Source organism: Typopeltis vanoorti, chromosome 9 (genome assembly GCF_054136105.1).
Source record: "Typopeltis vanoorti isolate ZY-2024b chromosome 9, IOZ_Tvanoo_1.0, whole genome shotgun sequence".
Taxonomy (NCBI): domain Eukaryota; kingdom Metazoa; phylum Arthropoda; class Arachnida; order Uropygi; family Thelyphonidae; genus Typopeltis; species Typopeltis vanoorti.
Genome location: NC_143557.1, coordinates 60,425,706 through 60,447,648, shown reverse-complemented (window position 1 = coordinate 60,447,648; position 21,943 = coordinate 60,425,706). Strand labels below are relative to the sequence as shown.

The window sequence follows — 21,943 nt, the reverse complement described above, 5'->3', positions numbered from 1 at the left end:
ACAACAAAAGAAACTAAAGGTTTGTACATTACCGGATCTCTGAGACTTCTTCAGGTCTCACTCAATCTTCAATTCCCTTTACAGCTTACTTATTCTTTCTCCCGACGATTGTTTCACACAGGCTTGGCTTGGAACTCATGTGGTCTTGCATGATGGTCAGCTGGTGCAGATCTCCTCGGAACACTGACGAAATGCCCACACATGGCTCGCTACTTTGGCGCTTATCCCCGTCTAACACATCATTCTGATGACTGTATTCATCTAGTCATCTCTGGGAATATCTCGAGCTGGTACCCTCGAACAATGGGTGCCGATGTCGAACAGGATGAACAGGAATACCAAAAGGAGAGAGAGCTGGCTGGTGGAGCCAGGCCCTTTTATATTACACTTTTAGCGGCCTTCTCCTTGCACCACATTTTTCCACCCAGTACCATTTTTCTGCACACAGTTCCGATCTTTTCTCATCGCGTCTTCAGGGAAGCTCAAGCGTGCACCGTGCTCTGTGCATATGTGACCGCCATAGGCTATGCTATTAATCCTAGTGTCTGGCTTGTGCACTTTGAACTCACATTCTTACATGCTAACATATATTTCACAAAATTATTTCTTTCATTGTTAATATACAAAGATAGATATATAATATTTTCTTATATAGAATCACTGAATGTCAAGATACATTATTCTTAAGGTTTTTAAGTAACTTACAATCCTTACATATCATTATTTATGTCAAGATAGATTATTTTCAAGTTTTCAAGTAATTTACAATCCTACTTATATACAAGTATGTCCTTGTTGATTTGTTAAAGCTTGTTAAATCCTGAATGAAATATTTCTTGATGAAATCTCTTCATTCAAGATTTAACAAAATGGTCGCAGTTTTAAGTCCACAGCTAAAAGTTCGTGAAAAGCTTAAGACAAGATAAATTTAACAATGCAGCTGTACTAGTAACTACTTAACTTGGCCCTAGGTCAACATTGATCTTTGTGCATGCATACTATTTATATTAATCATACGATTCTAGATCAGGCTCTCACACTACACAATCATAACTAATTGTGTTGACCCAAACAGCCCGTGGTACTTGATGACATAAACATTATCTTATTATTGGTGGTTGATTGGTGGCAGTTTATATTAGCATTTGCAGCAAAATAAACCATATATGTTAGACTGGCAAAAGATCATGATTTATACAAATAGGCAAAAGTGCACTGTGATTTGGATGAAAATATTTTTTACTATCAAAATTTGGTGGCACACTTCTGACTATCTCATGGCACACTATTTGCGAACAGTGGTCTACCACCCAGCCAAAAATTGGTATCTTCTAGATGCTTCTTTCTAAATGTTGCAAGTGAACTTAGCGGTGGATTTCAGCTTTGCTAAAAACATTGATTTTAATTAATGTATAGTGTGTTTGTTTAACACAAATTGTGCTGCATTTTTTTCAGTCTGGATACAAGTGTCCTTCATTGTGTTGTTGTTGTTGTTGGAATTTTTGTTGTTCATATTGTGTTTTGCTACTTGTTTATTCTTGCTGCTTCTGAAAATGGCATTTGTAAAGAATCACGCATTGGCCACGTGGAAAGCTTCAGTATGATGTAGATCAAGTTCTGCCTTTAGATGTGTTGCAAAAAACTGCTATATGTATGCATCAAAAATGTGAAAGATTTGCTGACTGTTTGCATAAATGAAAAGAAGAAAAGCATTAACATATGTGAAAAGTGTCTTGATAGATTAGAGTGATTAGAAATGGGAGCATGTTTTGGGACCATAGTAGAAGAGCTTAGACTAAAGTTAATGAAAATGAAAAATGAAATGAATCATTTGGAAGACGATATTAAATAAACTTTTATTATTATTATTATTATTATTATTATGCAGGCCTCCATGGAGTCAAAAGACTCATCGTGGGAGGTCCTTCCTAAGAATAAAGTCTGTCAAGATTCATCGAGGTGAGGTCCCCCCCCCCTTCTAAGAAACACAAAGTCTATCATACCACTCCTTAAACTCATTGACCTTTCTCGCTCTCACCACTCCATCAGGCAATGCATTCCACAGTTCAGCCACCCTCCATGCAAAGAATCCATTCCTCATCCTCTTGCTCACAGTTTCCGTTTGTAACTTCCAGGGATGGCCTCTTGTCATCACACCTTCCCGCTGTTCAACCAAGCGAAAGAACTCCCCAGTGTCAACCCTGTAATCACCTCTCAACAGTTTAAAAGTCTCAATCATATCACCTCTCCTTCTTCTATCCACCAAACTCTGCAGTCCACTTTCCCTCAGCCGATCCTCATAACCAAAATTGTTTAAACATCTAAAGAAGAGATTCAGTTAATCTCTTCTTTAGATTAACTGAATTAATGTTAATGCAGAATGAGAAGGAGGAAATTAGTATTATGGATAAAGAATCAAAGGATAGTCGTATATCATTGTATGGGGACTTGATCATTAGAGTTGTGATGACTAATAAAGTGCACAAAACCTGCTTTTCTAGTGTAACAGTGAAACAAATAACTGATGAGTTGCAGAAAAGGAAAGACTGGACATCAAAATTAGTGGTAGTCGTGGGCACAAATGACTTAGTTGGGGGGGGGAGGGGGAAGAATGTTGATAGAGACTTGAGGAAGTTGTTTTGGCAACTAATGAATAATAGTGTTGTTGGAAAAGTCATCAGCATGTTGCCCAGATATGACAATAGTGAATTAAGAAGGAGAGGAGAGATAATAAACAGTAAGATGTCTGAGTTGTGTGAGGCAAAGAGGGGGGGGTTCAGTTTGTAAATCTATGGAGTGAATTTAAAGTAAAACTGGAATGGTTTAAAGTTGATGGATTGCATTTGAATGGGTTTGGTATTAGGCATTTAAAAAGACTATTGTTTTCTGAGAAGACGCTGAATCAAAAAGTTAATGCAGTAAATTATCACATTCTACTTGTGAAGCAGAATAGCACAACTAAATGGATTTTATGACAGGAGGAAGATGAATATGAGATTGAAGATGTGGTTGCAGCAGCACAAGGTGATGGAATGCGTAAAGTTGAGGATGAGAGAGGAAGGAATGAAAATCAGATTCAGGATCAGGGAAATGGGAGTGGTCATACCAAAGGAGGTGTTGTATAGCATCTGGAATAGAGAATGCTGGTGCTGGCAGAATGGCCTCAAAGACAGGGATTGTTATTTGTCAGAAATGCAAGGCTTATTCGAAAGAAGAGAACTGAGTTTGTTGTATTAATTGAGTCAGTATGCCCAAAGATGAGCGGAATAAGAAAAACTTGGTTGTCTGAGAAATATGTGGTGTCGGGAATAGAAATGGAAGATAATTTTCCAGAAAGATAGGAATGTGAAAAGAGGAATTGTGTCCACAAAGTATGGAAGCTGATCTTGCATTCACAGATTTTGAATCTGTGTTGTGTGAAGCTGAAATTAGCAGGCTAGTATACCCGATAAGATGCTGTTATAAGCTAGGGAATATAGAAAATGCTAATTGCAAAATGTTTAGGCAAATTGGTTTGGCATGTAAAAAGAAGGTGATCCAGATAGGAGACTTTAATTAGAGGAATATAAGATGGAAGGAGGAGATAGTGTATGAGAGTGATCTGAAAAGTTCTTGGCCTCAACCATAGATGGCAATACTATCGGCAAGATTTTTTTTTTTCTAAGTTGATACATCTATCATAAGCATCCATGTGAAATTGCAAGTCATTCTATCAAGTAATTTGTTTTATACAGCTGTCTGAAGCAAAAGTGTTGTCTGTATCCCTTGAAATGGATAAAATTGAGTATCGTGTGATTATAAAATTCTTTGTAAAAGAAGGTTTAATGCAAAAAAAAAAAATTCATTTGAAGTTCATAAAAGTTTATGGGCACTCTTCTCCTTCATTTTCAACAATTAAAAAATGGGCTGCTGAGTTTAAACATGGCCGTACCAACCTTGAAGATGATCCACGTGAAGGATGTCCAAAAAGTGTAACAAAATCAGAAATCATTGATCAAGTGCACGATACAGTATTGGATGACCAGCAAGTCAAAGTGTGTGAAATTGCTGAGACTATATTCATTTCAAAAGAACATGTAGAATATATTTTGCATGAAGAATTGCAAATGAAAAAGCTTTGCTCAAGATGAATGCCGTGCTTGATCATAGCAGATCAAAATCGCACCCACATGAAAATCTCTGAACAGTGCTTGGAGTGTTTTAACAAGAATAAAACTAATTTTGTGTGTTCATTTATTACTATGGATGAGACTTGGATTCATCATTACACACCAGAATCCAAACAGCAGTCAAAACAGCAGACAGAAGCTGGTTGTTCAGCACAAAGAAGACAAAGTCGATTCCATCAGCAGGAAAGGTCTGGCATCGGTGTTTTGGGATGCTAAAGGCATTTTGTTTATTAATTATCTTGAAAAGGGCAAAACAATAACCGGGGAATGTTATTCCGATCTTTTAACCAGACTAGATGAAAAAATTTGTGAGAAAAAACCCTGTTTGCAGAAGAAAAAAAAATCATTCTTTCATCAGGACAATGCACCTTCCCACAAAGGTGTTTTGGCAATGGGAAAATTAAGGGATTTGCACTATGAATTGTTGGAACATCCACCCTGTTCCCCAGATTTGACTCCCTCTGACTTCTATCTCTTCCCAAAACTAAAACTCTTCCTTGCTGGTCAGCATTTTTCTTCGAATCAAGAGGAGATTGCAGCTGTAGAGGGGTATTTTGCAGATCTTACTGAGAACGACTACAGGGACGGGATAATGGCGATGGAGCATCTCTGAAATAAATGTATTCCAGAGAAATAAATGTAGTCTTAAGGGAGATTATGTTGAAAATAAAAATAATTTTGAAATTATAAATTCGTTTTTTCATGGTTAGGCCAAGAACTTTTCAGACCACCCTCATATGAGAACAGGGTGAGTGAGTTTGTTGAGTTTATGAGAGATAAATATCTTAAGCAGCATGTGAGTGAAGCAACTAGAGGCTTTAATGTTTTGGATTTAGTGATAACTTCACAAGATGTAGTTGTTAATAAGGTGTTAACACTGCTGCCAGTTGGTGAGCGTGATCATGAGGTTCTTGTTTGGGAAGGGGTGAAACAAGAAAGGTTCCTGCCAAAAATCAATATATGTGGAAGTATAAAGTGGGTGATTATGTGAATCTCTGTAGTCATTTAGCATCAGTATTTTGGGTAGATGAGCTGCTGAGCGAAAAAAAGATGTTGGAAGTGCATGGAAATTCACAAGGCAGTATCTGACACAAGCAATATGTAACTAAATACCAAGGTTTAAACGAATAAATAGAGTAAGAGTGAAATGGATGAACAGTAAAATCAAGCAAGCTGTGTTGGGAAAAAGAATGCTATGGAGGTACAAGACAGTTAGTGGTTATCAGTTCCATGAAGAGAATAAAGTGCAGGCTAGAAAGGTGACAAGCATGATAAAAAAAGAAAGGTGCAGTATAAGAGGAGATTGGCTAGTCAGGCCAAGGTTAACTCAAGGAAATTTTTCTGCTATATGGCAAGCAAGAGAAAGAATAAATATGGCAGGTTGACACTGATGGATAGTGATGGCAGCAGAATAATAGTTGCAAAGGATATAGTGAAATTATTAAACACTCACTTCATCAGTGTGTATCATATTGGTGTAAATGTGGTGACTGCAGTAAATACTTGTCTCCCTTCTATATATTGCAGTTGCAATATATAGAAGGGAGGCAAGTATTAGCGGAATTGGAAGTGAAACAACCCTAGGTGTATCAGGTGTTAATTGGGCTAGATGTTAACCACGCTACCGGCCAAGACATCTATAGACATCAAGGTTATCATGGGTGCAAAGTGCATATTAAAATTGTAATACCATTGATATTACATTGAAATATATGATGCATACGAAGCGTATGAGGATGCATATTTGATCCATAATGGCCGATAAGATGGTTAATAAGGTGTTAACCTTATTAACCACCATTAACCTTATTATTGGGAATGATGAGATATCGCCACGTATTCTTAACGAATGTGTACAACAGTTATCTATGCCCTTGACCTGGTTTTTTAATGAAACTCTTGCAGTGGCTAGGATTCATAAGGAGTGGAATGAAGGCAAAATAGTACCACTCCACAAACATGGTTTGGTTCTATGACAGAAGTTTCCAATTATAGACCAGTCTGTATAACTTCAGTTGCAGTTAAGTTGTTGCAGAGATTGGTTAGGAATAGAATACAGGATTGGGTTGATGGACATAGCATTCTTTATGATGATCAGCATGGATTTATAAAAGATTAGTCCTGTTTAGCAATTTACTTGCATTTTATGATAGGGTAATAGGTGTGTTAGATAATGGAGAATCATATACAGTGATATTCTTGGACTTTGCAAATGCATTTGATAGATCACCACATGATAAGTTGGTGTACTATACAATATACTATCAATTTCCAGAAGATGGAAATTGATAGTATATTGGTTAAATCAGGGGGTCAGCAACCTTTTAACACTTGTGGTCCGCATTCAACTTTTTTATTTTTAATAATCGAGCCACAAGTGTTTATTTAAGAGAAAATAATGAGTGAAAAAAATACTTAAGTTATCAATTTTTATTATATCACTTTTAAAAAATACAGAAATATTTAAAGTACGAGATTACGAGATAAATTGGGACATTCTGGTAATGACATCTGATATTATATTTTTTCATTAAAGCACCACTTTTATGACAAATAAGGCAAAGGGGCTTAATCTCATTTTCAATAAAGAATTACTTGCTGTTCCATTCATCATTAAACCTTCTTCCGTTATTTAATAATATCTTCAGTCCTGAAGATATTATTAAAATATCTTCAGGACTGAATATAGTATTGTACTATCTTACCTGGGTAATTAGTAGCAAGGTCATCTTTACCTATAGGAATTGCCAAAAGGTTTGCCACCTTTTTTTTTTTATTAAATTACTCTGGATTTAGAGAAAGATGTTGAAAGTTTATTTTTCACTAGGTTAGACTATAATAAATTTAGTTTAATCCTTTATCCCAGTGAGAGCAAACAAAGTTTGCACCTGAAAATATCTTCAGGACCAACATAGGAGTGTTGGTAGCTTGCTCCACCTTTGCTATGAGTTGCCTTGGTGTTGTACTAATTACCCAGGTAAGATAGTACAATACTATATTCAGTCCTGAAGATATTTTCAGGCACAAACTTTGTTTGCTCTCGCTGGGATAAAGGATTAAACTAAATTTATTATAGTCTAACCTAGTGAAAAATAAACTTTCAACATCTTTCTCTAAATCCAGAGTAATTTAATAAAAAAAAAGGTGGCAAACCTTTTGGCAACTCCTATAGGTAAAGATGACCTTGCTACTGCTTCTGCCTGGTATCTCTAACTCTGGGCCTGGCTCCCACTAAAGATACCTCAATAAAGGTTGAAACTAGTCTGGGTATTAGCCAATCTCTTAATGCATAACAGTATACATATCCACAAGGAGATGTGTTTTGCATTATGGGAGATACTGGAATAAGAGTGTTGGTAGTTTGCTCCACCTTTGCTACGAGTTGCCTTGGTGTTGTTCTACTTACCCAGGTAAGATAGTACAACACTATATTCAGTCCTGAAGATACTTTCAGGTGCAAACTTTGTTTGCTCTCACTGGGATAAAGGATTAAACTAAATTTATTATAGTCTAACCTAGTGAAAAATGAACTTTCGATAAGGCTGTATACTATATTGATCATGCCGTATTGCAGGAAGTGGATAAGATTCAAGATTTGGGAGTGATAATTGACAGTAGACTAAAATTTAGAGGACATATTGCAAGTGTTGTAAAGGCTGCATATCATAGTGCTGTTATGATAAGAAATACTCTAGGGCAGTGTTTCTCAAAGTGTGGTACGTGTACCCCTGGGGGGGGGGGGTATGCGAAAGGTCGTTTGGGGGTACATGGCAATTTTTGGCTATGCATAATTAAAGGAGTCATATTTTTTAACAAACAGTGCAATTAGAGACAACCAGGATAAAATGGCACTAACTAATGAATCACATCCCCTCTCCAACAGAATTATAGACCAAGCAAAACCATATGTTGCTGGTGGAACATATGATTTTGCTTGACACCCCCATCGTTAACGTGTTAAAACTAAGAAATATGTAGTGAATATGTTTCAGATATTATGGAATTCGGTTGAAGAGAATTAGCATTTCAACTCAACTGTTGAAATGCTAATTTGTCTTGAGCTCTTGCGATGTTTTGTTAATACTGCACCAATCATATGCAGTTCTTCGCTGCTCTACGTATTTCAAGTCTTGTAAATTACTGTAATTTTTGCTTGAAATAATGGGAAAGAAGATGACGCTATTTGGGTAGATGACTTTGACGTTGCACACAAAGAAACTGTTCTCGATGCCAAAAGTAGTAATAGTAAGTAGGAGCTTCTTGGTAAGTCGCATGATTTTCGTTTTTTTTCTGAAAACTTTAGTTTCCGAAAATTCCCGGATGTATGTCGCAACACGATTTTTTAGCTTTAATTTTGGGAAAAAAGTTGGAGTTATAATCGAGTAAATACAGTATTTTTTTAGCTTTCAAATTCTTACGTATGGATCATTGGTTAAAGATTGGATTTATAAAACCTCCAAAAGAGAGCAATATATCAAATACAAGTAGCTTTAAGCAACAAGAAAACGTTGATATTGATCTGGATCAAATGAAATTGATAAGAGTGTGTCATCTGACATCTCTAGAGAACCAAAATTTAAAAATAAATCATATTTTTTGTTTACATGAACATATAAATTCAAATAAAATAGATATTTAATTTTAATTAATATTTTAAATTAATTTATTCATTTTAATTAATATTTTAAATTAATTTATTAATTTTAATTAATTTATTTATTTGTTTTAAATTACTTAATGAATTTATTGTTTAATTAATTAGGGTGTACTTGCTAATAATGAAAATTTAAGAAGGGGTACACAGATATCTGAAGTTTGAGAAACACTGCTCTAGGGATAAGAAAGTGATTGTGCCACTGTATAAAGTACTGGTCAGACCACACTTGGACTATTATGCTCATATTTGGTCTCTTGGTTTTCATTGTGATGTGGAAACATTGGACAAAGACAATATCAGGACTTTAGAATGCTAGCAATGGAGAGAGGTTGAAGAAATGTGAATTGTTGAGTTTGGTGGATAGGAGGAAAAGTGGTGATATGTTAGAGACATTTAAGTTAGTGAGAGGATTTGATCATTTTAATCCAGATGAGATTATAAAAAGAGTAGAATGTGAGAGGGGAAGAACCAGAAATCAAAACTTGGAAGTTGTGTAAGAATGTGGTGAAGAGGGGTGTGAGGAGTAGATTTTTTACATGGAGAATTGTCAGTGAATGGAACGCATTACCAGTAAGTTTTGCTAATGCAAGAAGTATTAACAATTTTAAGAGTCGGTATGATAAATATGTTCAGTTGAGTACCTCCCATGATCAATCTGCCAACTCCATGGAGGGTGCAATAGTAATGAACAATATAATTACAATATGATAAGACTGAACAATATAATTTCCATAATACAATATTGTAAAGCATTTGTATGTCATATTGCTAGTTTTAAAATTCATGTTTTTTCCTAACTTTCCATGAACGATATTTAACTTATTTATTTCAAACATCAATATTCTTTTCCTCCCTGATAGGTGTGTATGTGTGTGTTGGGTGGGGGTGGGGGGATATTGCAAAAAAAAAAAAAAACCTGTTTTGTTGTAAATAATGAAATGCCCAACACATAACATAATCTGTTTCAAATATGCAGGGCAAAAGGAAAGCTGTACAGTACTTGTTGTACTGTTTCCAACATGTAACAGATATCACATATTGGATATCCAATGTTAAAGTACCTCCATTTGATAACATTTACTGAATGACAGCCTTATGCAACTCTCCAAGCAAGATCCTTCTGTTAGAATATTTTTTGAACTTCACTAAGTTATTAAAGAGAGCATAATTCTTAGTGTCCAACTGTTGAAGTTTGTACAGTTGTATAATGGAAAGAATGTTAATGCCAGAATGCAGTAGCCATCCTAGAGTTAGACAAAGAATATTGTATTATTTGGCAACATTCTTAGCTCTTACACCATTATAATTATTTATTCCAAATAGCAAGAGATGAAAACCCAGATACTATTGAGAAAGGTCTGCATATATGTGATTGGTCTGCAGTAATTTATGGATTTTTGAAGTAGTATTACTTAAATAGAAGAATTTTAACATTGGAAGCCCAAAGCCTCCATGCTTCTTTGATAGTTGAAGAAATTTCTTTTTAACTTCTTGGTATCAACTAGACCAAAAAAAAAAAATTGCATTTACTATATAATTGTTTTTCTTCAGCTTCTGTAATTTCTGTAATATTTATCATCTACAGCAGAGAAGTGAAGATCGTATTTTTAAGTACTGTGGATTTATAAAAGGAAAGTGCTCCAATTTTCCTGTTTTTTTTTTAGGTTTTAATTCTTTTGTATGTTAGTTCTTGAACTTGTAATTTTGGATAGGTGGAGAAGGGAATTCCAAGTATAATGAGAAGTTCTTTCTTAGAGGTTGGATTTTTGTATTTATTATTATTATTGCACCCTCCATGGAGTCAGCAGACTCATTGTGGGAGGTTCATTCAACTGACAACATATTTATCATATCAAACATTAAAATCATTAACACTCCTTGCATTAACAATATATTCTAGTAATCCATTCCATTCAATGACAATTCATGTAAAAAAATCTACTCTTCACCCCCCCCCCTCTTTGCCACATACTTACACAACTTCCAGGGATGGCTTCTGGTTCTTCTCCTCTCACCTTCTACTCTTTTTATAATCCCCTCTGGATTAAAATGATAAAATCGTCCACTAACTTACATGTCTCTATCATATCAACTCTTTTCCTCCTATCCACCAAAGGGAATGCCTCCAAGATCCCACTTTCTGAAAACTTGATTTTGCTGAATTTTCTCCAAAAAAAAAAAAAAAAGTATATGCAATCATTATCTCTCAGAGTGCCTACTACATTATCCGCATATGCTAAAACTTTTTTCTCCTTCATAGTTCAGGAACTGTTATGTCTTACACAGCATGCAATTTGTTAACTTCCTGCAAGAAAGATTCAAGAACCAACAAAGCAATGGACTAAGCAGGTAACCTAGCTTGCCTCCTTTTTGAATTTTGACTGGGTCTGATAGGAACCCATTAACTAGGAAGCAAGTGGTTGTATTGGCATTTAATGATAGATAGCTGTATTTTGCTCATACCAATATGCTGGAAGATGTAGAACAGAAAGGGATGTCAGACATTATCAAATGCTTGACTAAGAGCCACCAAGAGTGCTGCTATCGGCTGCTTTTTCATGTTAACTTTTAAACTTATTCCATGTAAGTTAAACTTTTTCCAGTTCAATTTTCTAATATGATAAATGAAGATATATGAACTTTTGGCATCTCTGTACTTTTCACTGAGTTCTTAAATTTTGATTGTCCAAGATCATTTGATTTTATTTCTTTTGAAACACTTTCTACATTGAATATTCAGGTACCTATGTATGGTTTGGCTGTTTAGTAATAAACATTGCTGATATCTTGGTTTAAGTTAGTTTCTTCTCAGTTGATAATAAGATGCATAACTCCATTAATAATTTATGCTTTCACATCCATTATCATTAGAGAACGACCTGATTCTAAATGTCTAGTAGCCTTGGATTCTGTAACCATTTTTATAATGTTATCCATAATTGAAATACAGATATCCTTAACAATCACACTTTGTTTTTAGGAGGTACGTTGTTTATCTTTTCATTGTTCTTGTTATGTCCTCAACCCTATGGTTGGTGGGATAGCAATATGCTACTTTACCAGGTAATATTGATTATGGTACAAGGTGGTTTCCTGTTGCCTTCCTTGCCTTACTGTAAGTATTTATGACCAGTTTTGCCTGTTTTGAGGGATGAAAAACTCAAGTTTCCATGAGAAAAAACCCTCCACCTCCATATGAGACCTGCTAATTCACTTTTAGTCAAAAAGACCTGATAAAGGTTTGACCAAAGAGTTTCATCTTTACTGACTGAGCTATGGAGGCTCTATCTTTTCGCATGATTTTTTAATATATATAAATTATTTTGAATCATTTATAATTTTTAAGACAAAGAAAATAAATACAGTTGTTGCTAGTAGGTTTATATGAAGATTTGTCATATAAAATACATTATTTATTTATTAGATTACTGTTGGAATATTTGGCCATGCAGAAACAGTGATTGACCACCCTTTAACACCAAATGAAGTGAAAGATATCATATACAGTCAGTGTCAAAGTATTGATATCTATCAAGCTGTTCTGCAACAAGAAATTATCCTGTATATTGGTCGCCTTGTGTCTACTACCCCTCAGCTGTTTCATGGCATTCTTAAGATACGTGTTGGGTAAATAATTTACATATGCTTCTTATAAAATTTTAATTAAAATTCATAATGGCATTTGTTTGTGGTAGATAGACAGAGGGGAAGTGATATAATAAAGTCATTCAAGTTGTTACAAGGTTTTGCCAGATTCTAGTTTAAAAATATAATTATATATACACACAGAACTTGACAAAGTATGAAAAATTCAACTTCCAAACAAAAAATGCACTCACCCAAAATCCTCCCAATTGGTAAATTAATATGTCCCAGTTAGTCGATAGGAGTTCCATGAAGTGACATGTTTGTCACTTTAGTGCTGTATCTGTGAATTAAAATTAAAAATATTTTATTTAAAAAATTATTTTTTATGAAATATTCTATTTTGTCCTGTCTGCGGTTACTCTCGAAACAGCAAAATCTACTCACCAATGGAGAGTAAGGGCAGGTATGTTTGTCAAGCCCTGTATACACACACACACACACACACACACACACACACACACACACACACACACACACACACACACACACACACACACACACACACACAGAATATATATATATATATATATATATATATATTAGAGATGCCAAGAAATTATATACTTGGTCTTTAATCCTTTACCCAAAGAAGCAAAACAACACGTCTCAGCTACTTGTATATAGAGGTTAATGACTTCACATCACTTGCCCTAGTATGTATCCCATAATGCAAAAAACACACCCCAACCCTTTCTGACATGTAAAATGCTATGCATAATGGGAAAGGCACTACCTAGGCCGATTTGAACCTTTATTGAGGCCTCATCAGTGAGAGCCAGACCCGGGAGAGACACCAAAGTAATGCAGATGTCATATATATCTCATATACAAGGGACCAAAATGTTCAAGACCTTATTAATAAAAATCTATGCATGAGAGAAAGATGTTGAATTTTTTTTTTTTTTTACCTTGGTTCTACTATACATTAAAGATGCCAAGAAATGATATACTTGGTTTTGCTTCCTTTACCCATGGAAGCAAAATAATGATTTGCATGTGAAATATATTCACGTCTGCATTCTACTTTTTCGCTGCTTATATATGATATATATATGACTTCTGCATTATTTCAACCTTGATATCTCTCCTGGGTCTGGCTCCCACTGATGAGACCTCGATAAAGGTTGAAACCAGTCTGCATAGTGGCCCTTCCCATTATGCATAGCATTTTACACATCCGAAAGAGTGTGTGTTTTGCATTATGGGATACATACTAAGGCAAGTGATCTGACCAGGCCAGCATATCAATTATTTTATATCAGTTATATAGGTTATATCAGGTGTGTGTGTGTGAGAGAGAGATCATTAGTTACATTTACTTGGTGATTAGTTATGTTCATCATTTTTTGACTGACTGAAACCGAGAAAATAGATAACAAGTTAATTTAATGGAGCACACAACATGTTTCGTCAAAACGACTTCTTCAGGTGTGATAACACTTAAAGCAAATAAAAAAAACTGTAAAAACACTGTGCCATTATAATTACAGACATTTAAACTAAAGTTGAGTTTGAATTGTTGTTATAGTCCTTTCTGTAGTTCTGTTGTTGTGCAAATGCAAGCATATGAGTTCACACATACACCAGTATCTAATGGCAGAACTATGTGAATCAGGAAGACTATAACTGAAGTTGCTGTTGATGTGAGAAGGGTCTAGGGCAATTTCTTTGGATTCAACTATGCGGTGTTCTATTTCATCATGACAGATATAAACGTTTGATGTTGCATTCCAATCTACTCCGTGTTGGCAGCCTTCATTGTTTGTGTTCACTGAAAATAAGATGTGACTCGAGAGTGCACTTGTTTTAATTCTGTTGAATGAAATGTCTCTGATGTCTTTACCGTACATCAGCTCGCTCCTGGAAACTAGGAAGAATTTTGAAAAAATTTATTATAAAAACTGGTTTTTCAACTCTTCCAAAACTAAGGTCAGTTCTATGCCACCCAAAACAACTCATAACCATCTTCTGTTCCCCAGTGTATATAAAATAATATGTGATTGTGGGAGGTCATACTCTGGCCACACTGAGAAGTCAATCCGCCTATGGCTAGAGGAACATCAGAGAGACATTTTATACAACAGAATCAGAGCAAGCGCACTCTCAAGTTACGTCTTATTTTCAGTGAACACAAAGGATGAAGGCTGCTGACACAGAGTAGATTGGAATGCAACATCAAATTTATATTTGTCAAGATGAAGTAGAATGGTGCATAGTTGAATCCAAAAAAAGAAATTGTCTTAGACCCTTCTCACATCAACAGTAACCTCAGTTATAGTCTTCCTGACTCGCATAGTTCTGCCATTAGATACTGGCGTATGCGTGAACTCATGCGCTTGCATTTACATTTGCACAACATTAGACCTACAGAATGGACTATAACGACAATTCAAACTTAACTTTAGTTTACAAGTCTGTTATTATAATGGCGCAGTGTTTTTATGACTAAACAAACACACGTGATAACCACAGTAATAAGTTTTTAATGAGTAAATATTTCATTCTAAGTATCTTAGGACATCATCGGTACAGTTAATTCAAACAATACTAGGAATAACATACAGTTAGGGCGCATGATTACATTGGAATCCCAATCCAGATGTAATAACAAATTTGAATAATTCAACTATTGTTGAATTATTCAGATTTGTTATTACGTCCGGTTACTTCACTTGGAAAGAAAAAATTTACAAGCAAGAGGAAGGAACAACAACGGGGTCTCCCTTATCACCAAACTTAGCAAACCTCTTTCTAGAATACCTTGAAAAAAAATTTTCACGTTTAAACCCAAACCAAAAATATGGCTATGATATGTCGATGACGTCTTTGCTGTCTGGGGTTATTATGAACAAGAACCACAACTGTTTCTGGATAAAATAAACCTTCTTCATCCTTGCATCAAATTTACACTAGAAAAAGAATCTCCAGGGTATCTCCTTTCTAGATTTACACATCCAAAGAAAAGAAGATGGTTCCATCTCCACTTCTGTCTATCGCAGGCTGACATTTTTCAGGTCGCTACATTCACAATTCTTCTGCTCATCATCCATCTCAAAAATTTGGCATCATTAAATCATTAGTAACCAGAGCACACAGATTCTGCTCCTCTGAAGAATCTCTAAACCAAGAATTGGAAATAATCAAAAATACAGCCATACTGAATGGATATTATCTTAAAACAACTCAAAAAATCATGAGTCACTTCCCCACACATCAACCTAGACAAGAACAAGCCCATAGGATTCCCATACCTTATGTCAAAGGCATTTCCGAACATCTTTCAAAAATTATGAAGAAATACAAACTTGCTACTACCTACAAACCAATCAACCAGATCATAACTTGTTATCTTCTCCTAAAGACAAACTCTCACCTCTGATGCTACCTGGTGTGTACAAGGTTCCATGCACCTGTAAATTGTCTTATTGTGGACAGACAGGTAGATCTGTTTGTATAACATATATAAAAAATAAAAATAAAATTATATATGTTATCTTATTTTAATGTAATTTTTTTTTTCTCCAGATATATTTTAATTTAATTCTATAACACGCTACTGCATGCATATTGGGATTCCATTGTAATCATGCACCCTAACTGTATGTTATTCCTAATAAATGCATAGCATCATACATCTCCTCAAGGAGATGTGCCTTGCATTAAGGGTAAATACTAAGAATAGTGATCAGAGCTTATTCCACCTTTACCACAAGTTGCCTAAGACTTGCACTACGTGCGGGTCACCCAGACTTGCACTACTTGCAGGTGCAAACTTGACTTACACGTCTGTTTGCTTACTTGGGAAATGGATTAAAACCAGGTTTTTTATAATTAAAATAGCTTGGTATCTTTAACAATCAAGGAAAAGAAGGAGTAGCCATAGTATTCAACACAAAATACGAGGCTAATCTTCTTGAATGGCAGTCAGTCTCAAGTAGAGTAATGTGGGCAAATATGAGAATGGGGAACTGGACAATGAGACTTATTTGTGCCTATGGTCCCACAGAAGGTTCTACTAAGGTAGAAGTGGAGGAATTTTTTGAGGCTTTAGAAAAAGCAACTGACACAATGAAAAAGGAAAAGTTGGTCCTTGTTGGGGATCTAAATAGTAGAGTAGGAAATGATTGTGAGACATACAAAAATATTTTGGGAAAATTTGGAGAAAAGAGCAAAGCTAATAATAATGGCAAATATCTATTGGATTTCTGCTCAGGACATGGACTGGTTATTACTAACACCATGTTCCAACATAAAAATGTGCACAAATTCACATGGAGAGAAGAGGCTAGGAATAAGAAAAGTCTCATTGACTATGTTATTGTTGATAGTGATGTTTTCTCCCTGGTGCAGGACACCAGAGTGTACAGGGGATTTGAAATTGGAAGTGATCACTATTTAGTCTTGAGCAGGATAAAATTGAATTTCATATTGAAAAGAATAACATGTAAGAAAGTTTTAAAGCGAATAAAAGTTGAGCAGCTCTCAGATGTAAACTAGACTAAAATACAGAAATATTATTGAAAAGAAAATGAAAGAGTTTGAGAACAGGAATCAAACCTTGGAGATTCGGTGGCAAACTCGGAAGGAAACATTGATTGATTCTGCCAGAGAGGCATGTGGTGAGGTTGTGTGCAAAGATAAAAATATCAGAACTCCCTGGTGGACACAGGAAGTTAAAGAGGCAGTGAAGGAAAAGAAGAAAGCATATCAAAAGTTCCTGGCAAATAAGTCAGCTTTTACTCTTACAGAATACAGAGACAAATGTAAGAAAGCTAAACAGTGTGTAAAACCAGCTAAACAAAAGTCATGGGAGGACTTTGGCAAGAATATAGAAAATAAATATCAAGAAGGTGGCAAAATATTCTGGAGGTTGTTGAAGAAGCTTAGGAATGGAGGAAAGAGTGCTGTAAAAGGAATTAGAGATGATAAAGGTGAAATGAAAACAGGAGAAAAAGATATCCTTGAAGTATGGAGTAATTACTTTGAAAAACTGCTAAATGAAACAAACAGTGATGACAGCACAGTGATAAAAAACACTGACCAGGCATGCAGTCAGGAATACATATCCATACTTGAAGTAGAAAAAGCCATCAAAGGCTTGAAATGTGGAAAGGCAGCAGGAGTAGATGATATTCGACCAGAAATGCTGAAGTATGGTGGTATAACAGTCTTACAGTGGCTGCACTGCATAGTTCAGAAAGCCTGGACAGAGGGACGAATTCCCGATGATTGGAGTAGAGCTCTCATAGTGCCCATATATAAAAAGGGAAATAAAACTGAATGTGAGAATTACAGAGGTATTTCCCTACTGAGTGTTCCTGGCAAGATCTATGCAAGTATACTTGAGAAACGGTTGAGAAGAATTGTGGAAGAAAAGCTTGGTGAAGAACAAGCTGGATTCAGGCCAAATAGAGGCTGTCAGGATCAGATCTTCACTTTACGACAAATAGTCGAGAAAGCATGGGAATATAACAAAGATCTGTATTTAAGTTTTGTCGATTTGGAAAAGGCATATGACAAGGTGCCAAGAGAGAAGCTATTCAATACGCTGCAGTTATATGGTGTCAATGGGGCATTATATCAAGCAATACTTAGTCTTTATTTGAGTTGTGAGTCAGCAGTTAGAATTGAAGGAAGTACAGGAAGATGGTTTAATGTTAAATCTGGTGTGAGACAAGGATGTACATTATCCCCTCTGTTATTCATTATCTATATGGATCACATTATGAAGGAATGTGGTATTAAACCTGATATCAAAATTGGAGATGTTAATGTCAGCTCTTTGCTTTATGCGGATGATGTTATACTTCTAAATAAATCCGCTACAAGTCTGCAAGATTCTCTGACTAAATTGAATAGCTGTTGTAATAGATATGGTATGAAGGTCAGCAATAAAAAGACAAAGACAATGAAAATAGGCAGAATCATTGAAAATGTCAACTGTGTTGTGAATGGAGAACCTGTGGAACAAGTAAAACATTTCAGCTACTTAGGCACAATTTTTACTGAAGATGGTAAACTAAATATAGAAATAGACAACAGAATCAGCAAAGCTGGTATTGTGGGAAGTCAATTGAATAAATTCATATGGAATAAGAAAGAAATTAGTCGGAACACTAAATTAGCTGTATACAAGACTGTGTTCAAACCAGTTTTAACTTATGGATCTGAGAGCTTTGTCAGAAGTAAAACACTTGACCAAAGACTAGAGACTGCAGATATGAGAGTCCTGAGAAAGATTAGAGGCGTGAACAGATGGCATCAATGGCAATATCATATTAAAAATGAGGATATTAGGAAAGAACTTGACATTGTCAGCATCCGGGAATGCGTTAGCAGAGCTAATCTCAGATGGTATGGTCACTTAAATAGAATGGGAGAGGAAAGATTAGCAAAACAAGTGTTCTCTGCCAGGTTGGCAGGAAAACGACCCAGAGGAAGACCAAGATATAGGTGGATTGATACGGTACAAAGTGCCTTAGACGATAGAAATATAAGATCTGATAATGTTGGAGTCTTGACAAGTAACAGACTTATTTGGAGGAAAATTGTAGATAGGAAGTTAGTAATGATGTAATTTTTTCATGTAGTACTGTCATATCCTGTACACCCCTTGAGGGTACATGGCAGGAATTTGATGATGATGATGATGATGATATCTTTAACGTATATTACACCCAAGGTAAAAAACTTTCTGCATCCATCTCTCATCCTGAGATTTTTATTTAATAAGGTCAAAGCACCTTATGGTAACTTGTTTTGGTAAAATATTTATCAGTTCTGTATTACTTAAACCTTGGTATTCCTAAGCCTGACTCCCACTGATGAGACCTCAATAAAGGTCGAAACCGGTCTGGGTAGTGGCCCCTTGCCTTTAATGCATAGCATCATACATCTCCTCAAGGAGATGTGCCTTGCATTAAGAGTAAATACTAAGAATAGTGATCAGAGCTTATTCCACCTTTATATTATTTTTTGACCTCCATGATGAGTCAGAGACTCATCATGGGAGGTACCCACTGTCACATCCAAAGCTCATCCAGTCATGCCTTAAACTGATACATTGCATGTTCATTCACAACATGCTCAGGCAATTCATTTCACTCACCAATCACTCTCCATGTAAAGAACCTGCGCCTCTCTCCTCTTCTCATATTCTCCTTATGCAGTTTCCAAGGATGACCTCTTGTTCTACCCCCCCCCCCCCCATTCTATGAAAAATCTCTTTCATGTTAACCTGATAACAATCTCTGATTGACTTATGTGTCTGACTTATATGATTAACTGTTCAGGTCCTCCTGTAAGGTCATAACATCTACCTGACTCTGTATTTGCCTCCTCAGTTTGCAACATCTGCAAACAACTGTATATCACCAGTTAAACCCATCTTGATATCGTTAATATACAAAATGAACAGCAGTGGTCCCAAAACTGATTCCCTGTGGCACATCACTGGTGACCTACCTCTTTTGGGATACTGCACCTCCATATACAACTTTCTGATACCTATCTCACAGCCATTCACCGATCCAAGCTTAGAAGTCTGTTATCCAGTCCCATCCATTTCACTTTATTTAACAGTTCGTTGTGTGGCAGTCTGTCGAAAGCTTTTGCAAAATCTGAGTATACCACTGTATATTCATCTCCCTCATCCAAGACATTTGTCACCTTCTTCAATATATATGTAAGTTAGTAAAACATGATCTCCCTTTAACAAACCCATGCTGACAACCACAGAGAACACTGCTATTATCTACCCATTTCTGTATCCTAGTTCTCGCTATCTCTCTAGTATCTTCACCACAGCCGTATACAGATTGGTCTATAATTTGTAACCACTGCACTACCACCACCTTTATGCAATGGAACAATTTTACCTTCTTTCCATCATCATCATCATAACACTGATTACAGTATAGTATAGACCATATTGGTCTGTTCCGGTCTCATCATCCATCCAACATCCTTTTTTGAAGTCTACCCTGCCTTCTCTTTCCAGTTGGCTTATATTTTAGTATTTGTTTAGGATGTCGGGTGTTGGCCATTTGGTTTACATGTTCAATCCATTTTTGTTTATACCTTGATTGTTTAAGGTGTTCCACTGTATTAATATTTCATTAATGTAAATATTGAAAAGTGTTGGAGACAGAGGGCATCCCTGTCTTACTCCTTGGTTTATAGATTGTTTTTCAGACAACTTTTCATTTCATTATCTTTATATATATATATTCAATATTTCATGTAGTAAAATATTAGGTATATTTATTCTTTGTAATATATCAAACATTATATCTCTTTTTACTTAGTCAAATGCTTTTTTATAATCTATAAACAAAAGATGAGTTTCCTTTCCAAATTATCTCTTCTTTTTTCCATAAGTAGTTTTAAACAGAAAGCTGCATCCATTATACAGCATCCTTTTCTAAATCCATTTTGATATTCTAATAATATTTTTTCACTGTATATTTTTAGTTTTTCATTAAGTATTCTGCTATATATTTTTGTAGCATGTATTCAATAAACTAATACCTCTGTAGTTAACAGGTTTTGTTTTATCCCCCTTTTTTAAATATAGGTATTACTATGCTTGTATTCCATTCTGTTGGTATTTGTCCATTTGTATATATTTTATTTAAAAATTTTAGTAATCTTTGATGAAATTTTTTCCTAGCAAATTTATACAGTTCGGAGTTTATCCCATCTTCTCCTGCTGATTTGCTATTTTTTTATTTTATTTAGGTTGTCATTTAATTCTTTCATTGTTATCATATCATTTAAGGTATTTTGTAAGTTCTGTAAAGATCTTACAAAATACCAAAGATCTGTAAAGTAATCCAAGGATTCTTTTACATCTATTTCACAAGTTATATTTTCAGTTTCTTTTATATCTGCATTCCTGTGTTTTAGTATTTTGTACACACTGGGTCTTATTTTGTATATGTCATTTTCTAGATATGACACAAATTTTTCCAAGCTTTCTCTGTGTCTCTTTCTGGTTTCTCTTTTGGCTATTGCTCGTCTTTTTTTATATCCAATATCATTTTTTTGTTTTTTGCTACTTAACCATCTTTTAAAAGCCAGCTTTTTATTTTCAATTATTGTTTTTATTTAATTGTCCCATATATGTAATTTTTTATTTTTATGATATTTTTCATGTGTTCCTAGACTTTCATATGCTGCTGATGAGATATTATTCCATTCTTTCTCAATGTCTTCATTTTCTTGTATTTTTTCTAAGTAGTTATTAATCCTCTCTTGGTATAAATTTCTTATACTTGAATCATTTAGTAGTCTTACTTTGTAATTAGATTTTGTTTCTCTAGTTTGTTTATTTTTCTGTATTTTTTGTAGCCAGTTTGGTGGAAATCTTAGTTTTGCCTGTACTAAATAATGATCTGTGTCAATTTCTAGCCCTCTTCTAACTTTAATGTCTAGTAAGAGGTTTGCTGCTTTTTCATTTGCTATAAAG

The 21,943-nt window shown here is 35.1% G+C and overlaps 1 protein-coding gene across 3 annotated transcripts in view; it reads left to right on the top strand.

Moving 5' to 3' along the window:
* LOC150103081 (putative phosphorylase b kinase regulatory subunit beta) overlaps positions 1 to 21,943 on the top strand; it is an 860,602-nt gene that overhangs the window by 685,011 nt on the left and 153,648 nt on the right. For all 3 annotated transcript variants that reach the window (XM_090398411.1, XM_090398412.1, XM_090398413.1), the window contains exon 23: positions 12,251 to 12,453. In XM_090398411.1, the coding sequence (XP_090254537.1) occupies positions 12,251 to 12,453 (203 nt within the window). The remainder of the gene's footprint in view (positions 1 to 12,250; positions 12,454 to 21,943) is intronic.